Source organism: Crocodylus porosus, unplaced genomic scaffold, assembly GCF_001723895.1.
Source record: "Crocodylus porosus isolate Cpor-Errol unplaced genomic scaffold, CroPor_comp1, whole genome shotgun sequence".
In the NCBI taxonomy this organism is placed as follows: Eukaryota; Metazoa; Chordata; order Crocodylia; family Crocodylidae; genus Crocodylus; species Crocodylus porosus.
In genome coordinates, this window is record NW_017728931.1 from 108,925,239 (window position 1) to 108,933,713 (window position 8,475).

At 44.1% G+C, this 8,475-nt stretch overlaps 1 protein-coding gene across 2 annotated transcripts in view; it reads right to left on the reverse strand.

The window, feature by feature from the left end:
- Positions 1-8,475, reverse strand: part of TRABD (TraB domain containing) — a 47,693-nt gene that overhangs the window by 5,257 nt on the left and 33,961 nt on the right. For both annotated transcript variants that reach the window (XM_019543475.1, XM_019543476.1), the window contains 3 exons: positions 7,816-7,955; positions 4,868-5,040; positions 1,341-1,452 (listed from right to left, as the gene is read on the reverse strand). In XM_019543475.1, coding sequence (XP_019399020.1) covers positions 1,341-1,452; positions 4,868-5,040; positions 7,816-7,955 — 425 coding nt within the window. The remainder of the gene's footprint in view (positions 1-1,340; positions 1,453-4,867; positions 5,041-7,815; positions 7,956-8,475) is intronic.

Consider the following 8,475-nt stretch of genomic DNA (forward strand, 5'->3'; position numbering starts at 1 on the left):
CTGGGATCCTGGGCTGCTCCCAGCAGGCAGCTGGGATGCTGCAAGCCCTGCTGGGAGCAGCCCGGGCTCTGTCACTAGCAGCAGCTCTCCAGAGCCGGGGCCGGCTGCAGCCAGGAGACTCCAAACAGCTGTGCCGTGGTGTGCCAAGCAAAATGGCCTCGCATGCCACACTCAGCATGTGTGCCAGGGGTTGCTGATCCCTGATTTAGGCATTTAAGTTACAAAAAAGAAAACAAAATAATCTGACTACAGTGGCCACAAAATCCCTTTGATACTTGCAATCAGTCAGTACCTATGTTTTGGACAGCCAAGTTCTCCTAAATGCAGGCTTCTCAGAATACTGCAAGAACCCCTGTTTCAGCAGCTAAGCACCTATCTCCTGCCTGAACTACAATCCAGAAACTCATTGGGGTGCTTCCTAAATTCTTCCTAACCCACCAGTGGGAACCAATACCCAGCACACTACAGACTCATGCTCCCTCTGTGAAAAACCTCTGCAGGAGCTATACATAGCGGTCTACTGAACTCGAGGAGGTGGCCAGCCAATTTCCCAGGCAGATCATGGTGCCACCTCCCCGCTCTGATTGGCCAATGGGCCCCAATGACCCACTACTCCCCTCAACACTGATTGGAGAGGTCTGGCTGTCATGCAGCCCCGCCCCTCGCTGCTCATTGGTGAAGAGGGGCAGGACCACAGGACAGGCTCAGCTGATCACCAGCAAGGGCGGGGGGGCACAGCCATGTTGCCTATTCCTCTTCCCCGACAGGTTGCGCTACCAGGCCGCAGCAGCTGTGAGGACTGACGACTGCCAACTCCTACCAGGAAGCCAGTGGTTTTTTTTCAGTAAGTTTTCCCTCCCCACACAGATTTTGTGGAAATTGCCTGATTTCTCATGTTTGAGTAGGTCTCTAGCTGTATCCTAGGAATCCTGCATCCTAAGTGGTCCAACCAAGCTATTACACAGAAAGTTCATCACACCAATTAGGCACCTCCCTGTTACTCTGGATTCCAAGTGCCTTGGTAGCACTTAAGGACAGTTCTGATTCAAGAGCAAAAACGTGAAAGAGGAACAAGAGTTCAGACCTACCCATTATATTTCCTATTGGCTTAGCTGCAAGCAGTTCCCTGCTCAACATCCAAGCTCTGCAAATCATCCTTTGGAGGCATCTGACTTTCCCCATTTACAATGCAGGGAGCCTAGACCATGTTGCTAAACCCATTTTTTGAATCAACCTCCTGATGCCTAACTTTTAGGCACTGTGATGCCCAAAATGGAAGCAAATAAGGGACCAATCTGGCTTTTGCCTTCAATTAATGCTTAATAAATGAATAATATTACCTCATTATTTCATGGATGTTTAAGTCAATGTTCCAGTTCTTCTCAATTCCAGGCACGTGACCCATCCCAACCACACCAACTACAACCGATGGGATACATTTTCTGGGTTCGGCTAAGAAAGAAATTGGGGGAAAAATAATATATCAATCTGCTTTGCAGTGAAAAAAGCAGTGGAAATCTGCAAGCAATTAAAAAAAAAACCAAATTACCAATGTTTCAGATTAAACAATTTCAAAGAGGCACACAGCTTGTCTATAGGTATAGGTCACCCCTAAGCTATTTACATTGTCTAAATGGGCCCCAGTGCAGGTGGGCCCCAACAGCAGCTGGTGGGCAGGGCTTGGCCTTGACTGGGAAAAAGTGGTATGATATAATGACTTAAGTCTGGCTATTCCAGCTATGCAGAATGCAGCCCTCAAGGATTTGGGCTGTCACAAGCACATACGATTTGCTGCACTGTCTGCCTTCCCTTCCTATTGGCTACCAGTAGAATTCTAAATTGTTGATGATGATCTTTGAAGTCTTCAATGCTCTAAAACTTGGGCCCTGCTTTCACTACATCATACTCTAGCAGTCATGACTGAATAGAAAATACTTGGCATGGGAAGCCAAATTTGAAAATGTCACATGTACCTCTCAACTACCTACCTCTGAGGTCTGCTCCCTTGGAATCAGGGCTTGAGTTTAGTAACCACATAAGTATGAAGCCAAATGCATTTGGGTCCTAATCCAGCTATGTGGATTGCTGCAAATATATGGAGTTCCACTGATTTCAGCACGGACCCCTCAGAGAAGAAAGTTCAGTGTGCATGCATCTCTGCATTAACTAGACTTGCTCTGTTTTTAAGCACCCGATGGGCTTCTTTATTTTTGTTCTGAGAATCCCAGTTCCAGTCTCCGTTCTGGCCTGGTAACTGCTGGCACCAAGAGCTTTCATGTTCACAGCTGCACTGTTGCTTACATATAAGCAAAAAAGGAAGCTTGACCCATCTTCAAAATTTGCTCCTGCTACTTAGTCTCCTCAAAGCCACAGGAACAAGATTTGAGATGCTATTAGAGAATCTGGCATTCAAAATATGGCATAAACTATTTAAACCACCAAAACTCATATGCTGCAGCAATCCTTTAGAAACGTAACTGGCACCACTGCAATTCTGATTCTCTCCCCCAGTTACATTGGGAGAAATCAAAGCTCTTTCCATAGAAAAGAAAATAAGACTTCAAGCTTGATACACACGAGTGCTCTTGACATGACAAACTGATTGCCAAATGAGAGATCTGTAACATTATCATGCTGAATTAGGACATAACTGAATGAATCAGGTAAGAGGCAGCTCAGCTTCTGGTTGCTCGTGGTATACACAAAGGGAGAATCTGCGTGTCTTGAGATTTTCAGCTACAAATCAATAAATGAAAAATCTGAGGTACAATTTCCTCCAAAACTGTTCCTTTGAATTTCAATTTGCTTCCAAACAGCTTTTATCTTTGCCCACCTCCTTCATCGGTTTCTGTTTTTCCTTTTCCCTTCTGTTTGTATCCCGCAAACCACATTCTTTTCAGTGAATGAATATAATCCACTCTCCCTCTTTTTTTTGCCACATCTCCACACCAGACTCAACCACCTATGAGGCAAATGCTGTCCTGCTGTTCTTGTACAGGATATTTCCAGGATAACAAACTGGATGCAACCGTGAGCAGTTCCATTCTGTTCCTTCTGAGTCGTTTGCAAAATCCTCTTTTCTCCACTACTGTGCTCTGGCATTTGTTAGAGAATTTTAAAAGAGATTTGTAAAATATTCCATTAAGAGCACTATGCCATGACAACTACTGCTTCTGTCATGACCTGGCCAAGCCTTTGTGTACTCTGAGACAGAGGGCATAAAATAACCAAAGGCCCCTCCCTTCAAGAAGGCAAGACCTAGTCTAAAAAAAAAATGACTCTCTGGAACTGTGAAGCAATAAAAACAGGAACAAGGAAAGCAGGGATCAAAGGTTTAAAAAAGGGCACAAGATGACAATACCAAGCCAAGATCTTTTTTGACTATTTGAACTCCCCCATGAAGGAGTCCAAGAGGTCAGTGGCTGCTGCTGCAGCGATGCAAAGTCTTTGGGGGAGAGATGTAGGTTTTAGAGCTGCAGAAAAGATGCCCTTTGAGGTTCCTCCTCCTGGATTGGTGCCAGGAGGAGGCTGGTGAGGAAGTCTGCTGTCTTTATGGAGAAGGCCTGCATAAAGAAGACAAGGTGGGGGAAAGTGGAGCGAGAACTTCACAATGAGATTCTGGGAGAGTCAAAAAAGGGGCTGTAACTTGGCACATGAGGTAGACATTCACCAGGCTTTCCCAACTGTTGGTACTGGAAGTCTCCATGAACCGCATCAGTTATGTATCCATACGCACAGCTTTACATAAAAGCCACCAACTAATAATCCCACTACACTGGGAAACTGGATCAAAAAGAAGTTGGCCACTGCTCATGACCCAATCATGCCTGACAGCCAAATTGAAAGAACTTCCAAAGTTTTACTCTACTGCTGCTCTAGTCGGCAGCACTGGGGAAACACCATGCGAAGGAGAAACAGCAGCATAAGCACACTCTTCCCTCTATGAAATTTCTGACAGTGTATGCAATACTACGCTGAAATTATTACGTGTAATATCTTCCTGAGCTATCAGGCATGAGATAATCATAGCAAGCTATGGATTAGGTCATGCACTCTGAGCGACTGCAGATCACAAATGATCAATTGTTTCACTGTCCAGAGGAACACAGGCAGACAAGGTTCTTTGGGTAAATCGGATATGTATTATTAGACTGACTCAAATAGTCGGAAAAATATTTCTTAGCAAGCTTTCAGGGACAAACACCCTTGTCTGCCTATGTCCTTAGACCAACACGGCTACAACCTACACCCCAGAGAAACACAAGGAGTCAGCATGCCCATACTTCCTCAAATTTATATAAAAAGACTTGAATCCCATCCTGTACTATAACATTCAATGCCTATAGTTTTCAGATGTTTTCAGGCCAATTAGTATTTTCCAGTTTAAAAAAAAACATTAGAAAAAGAAGGAGTTAATTATTCAAAGAACATTCATCCCTCTAAGGCAGATGGGGCAAAGTCTGGTCTGTGGTCTGGATTGGGCCCATGGTGGACTCCATTTCCCAGCAGCCCATTCACTTGCTGCAGCCAGTTTCCATGGAGACCACAGCAGAGACAATATGGGGTCAGGCTTTCCATGGAGACCATCCCCCAGCGCTTGCTGCAGCAAGGCAAGCAGGGGCTGCTGGGAAATGAAGTCTGACAGCAGGCCAGATCCACCATTTTGCCCACCCCTGCTCTAAGGAGATAATGTTGCTGCTTCTTATGGAATGCTAACAGTATTCTCTCTTCTTTTTATGCACTGTAATACATGAAGTTACCTTATAAATTACATGTGGACCCTGCCTACACTGCATAGCATCAAAACTTTCCAGATTTGCTAAGAGGAAGTACAATCTTAGAGCCCTACATAAAGAGTATGTCCTACCTTCTGAAGCACGAGGTAGTTCTATTTGCTTAGCTGCTTGTTTCAGCATGTAGGTCAAATAAATATCTCGTTCAGAGACGATTGTTCGATGGAGATCAGGAAACTCTCCAATCATTTCAGCCATCATCTGCTCCAATAAATCCTTCTGTTTACATTTCTCCACATCATCTTTACTGAAAGAAAAATATTCTCAGTAATTGTATTATGCTCTTGGAAGTCCAATATTGACATGTAAAAACAAAAATTCTAAAGCATCATACTAAATCCATACAACTCATGTCTATAAAAGAAACCCTAAGCTCATATTCTAAGCAATAACCCTAAACTTAGTGAAATGGACAGAAGAGGGGCTCATTTATCTCACAGCATTTTGGCAGAAGTTATTCATTACCACATGATGTGTAAACTAGCAGCATTACTGAGAAAATGTAGCAAAATCCTGCTCTCCTTGCAAAGTCAAGAATTTTTACTGATTGGCCCTCAAAAGAGCAGTGTCAAGCATTCCTCAATCAGCGAGATGAATCATCATTTTGTGAAGTATGTATGCTAAGGGAGAGGAATAAAAAAGGCACTTCCTAAGAGACCACATGAACATAGACAAAGATAATTTGTGATCAAATTGTGATCAAAGTCCCAAGTGGTCAATCCCCTGAACAGGAGTACAAGCAATTGAGTTGGAGGTAAGGAATAAGAAGCTGCAGGGCACTCAAAACATTTGCCATATATAACCATAATGTCTCTGTGTATGTTTAGCCTTACATTTGTTTCCATGGTTGTGGTGTAGATCAGAGGTTCCCAACCACCAAACCACAGCTTGAGTTGGCTGCAGGGTTGTGGCATGAGCCCCCCGTGCAGATCCCCTATCTGCCTGGGTGAGCAGCTTCTGGGTCAGTGGCAGTCATGTCCTGGCGGCAGGGCAGCCCCGGGAGGGAGGCAGGCAGCTCCATGCACCCCGTCCTGCTCCTGTGCCGGTCCGCAGAAAAGAAAGGTTGGGAACCACTGGTGTAGATATATTTACCAGGAACCAGTGAGTGGGTGCTTTGGTACCCCAGGTATTAAGAACTGATGTTAAAATGTGCTTTATTTGCTTAGTTTCTGAACTGCTGGGTCATAAATACACAGGGTTTGGGGCACTGCAAATGGAGATAAGGAGAAGTAGAAGCAGAAATGTTATGTGGATTTTCTATGTAGTGCCTCAGAAACAAAGTCAATGTCAATTAATTTAAACTACATATAGACACTTACAAAATTACTTCACATAACCAGCAAGATGTAATTCTACCAAAACTGAAAAACCATGTGATTTTAACTGTAACTGTCTTTCCTTACTTCCTCTAGTCCTATCACTGTTTCTTGTCATATCCATATTTAGATTTTAAACTCACCTATGTAAAGACCTAAACGCAAATGTGCCTTATCTTAATATTTCAATTGAGCAATCAACGTCTTCTTGGGGCTAGTAGGAAGGAACTGCATGGACAAGTAATATGGTTTCTTAAAATAAGTAGCCACTCAATTGGAAAATATGTGCATACAAGCTAGCATGGAAGATGGATGATTTAGTTGCTTCCAATAAAACTTGGGTCTTTACCTGACTCTGAACAATGAAAATAGGAAGCTTTATGTTACTGTACCCCCTACTGGAAAGTTAACAAAGGTCCTTGTAACAGCGGGCCTGCTAGGGGGCGCTTTCCCTGTGGCCTGCCCACCTGTTCCTGGGCTAACCACCCGCATTCTTGCCTGCCAAGCCTTGATGTTAATTAGTTAATAGATGTTAATCAAGCGTTGAGTTTATTTATGTCCCTTTTCTCTCTCCGAGGGTCCACACCCTGGGCCCTCCAAAACAAGGGGTAACCTACCCGGTTGTGGGGGCTAGAGGTTAAGGTACCCTGACCTGCCTTTCACTGGGTTAGTAACTGGCCTGGTATTTCCTGGGGGCTCCCATGCCACTGAGACCCCCACCAGGCCACCCACTCCCAGCAGGGTGCAGTTTTAGGTCATGCCCAGGACCAGGAGCCTCCTTGCCATCCCCTACAGCTCCTCCTCTACCTCCAGATGATACCAGCAGCCCTCCAACCAGGAGACGTTGTTGCCTGGCCTCTTACAGCAGAACTGCTGTTTATATGGGCAGCCCCAGATCCAAAATGGCTGCCCTAATCAGGCACCTGGCGGCTGCCGGCCCCAAGCCCTTAAAGTGGCAGGCACAACCAGAGCCCTGCCACAGTCCTGTACCCATACAATATTAACTAATCAGACAATCAGCAGTGTTTAAAGTTTATGGGCTATGTTCTGCTCTGTGCCAAGATCTAATCAACACAGACAGCTGCTTATTTTGTCTCAGCACTCAAGCTGCTCTAGTCCAGAAGTGAATTAGGACAGCAAGCTGCATTCCCTTAAAGACCACAACAAACTGTGTAGCACAGTGAAGCTCTGCTTTCTCCCTATCACAATCCCTCCATCCACCAAAGTGAGGAGGAGGTTGGCATAGAAACTGCCTCCCTCAAATATATGGCTGAGAATTCTCCCCCAGGCTGCTAGTGATACCTAAATTCTGGATATATTATGGTATTCTTGGTGACACAAAGGGGTTGGAACAAGGCCAGAAAAGTTGGCAATAAATGTGTTAATTTTTTCAAATGAACATCTGTAGGATAACAAGTACATTTTATGGTGAAAATCATTTCATTCAAGGTACCCTCAAAGTTTGTGGAACAACCTGAGTGAGGTAAGCAGCATTATGCTGACAACAGCAGGTCACGTTCAGTTAGTGGCACCACACTTACGTCACTGCACCTGGTACAAGAGTAAGGGGTTATGGAAATGCTTCCCTTTTGTGGATTTCAGGCCTGATCACTTAAGGCAGTTGCTAAAGACTTCAGCTTCCACTGAAGTCAAGTTGACAGTGCTGATCTACCCATCACGAATAACGGTAACAGACTTATTCATACCTGATAGGGTCAGATAAGAAGCAGAGGCCCCAAGCAAGCTTGACTTTTTGCCAGAAAGAAAGTGCAGCAATGGCTCTCTTAAATGTAACAGGGATGGGTCTGTCCCCCAGATGGAACTTGCAGAAGGGGACTCTGCTAGCCTGAAAGGGAAGGCACATATTACTTGTAGTCAACACTACCAACTAGCATTACATGTTGCAGCAACAGCAGATCATTAGGATAAAGTTAATATTTATGTCAACATTATGCAAATAAGTTAGTATTTACAGTAACCCATGTACTCTAGGGAATATTAAGAAAACAAGAATAAGTGCCACCATCATACTTGATCATAATAATTTTATATTTTATAGTAAATAATATTTTTGTTTTCAATGTAACATCTCAGAAAGGAATCAATAAAATACAATGGATATTACAGTAAAAACACACAACTGTTTACGTCAAAGGTGAAATGCCCTTCTTCTTAACCTTATTAAGTGAGTCACAAGCCATCTAGCTAGGTAGAAAGAATGCCTTTTTTGCATTTATCATTTGTAAATGGCTGGGACCGAGGTGCACATTCGTATCTAGATTTCATAGACATTAGGGCTGGAAGGGACCTCGGGAGATCATCGAGTCCAGCCCCCTGCCCAAAGGGCAGGAAGTCAGCTGGGGTCA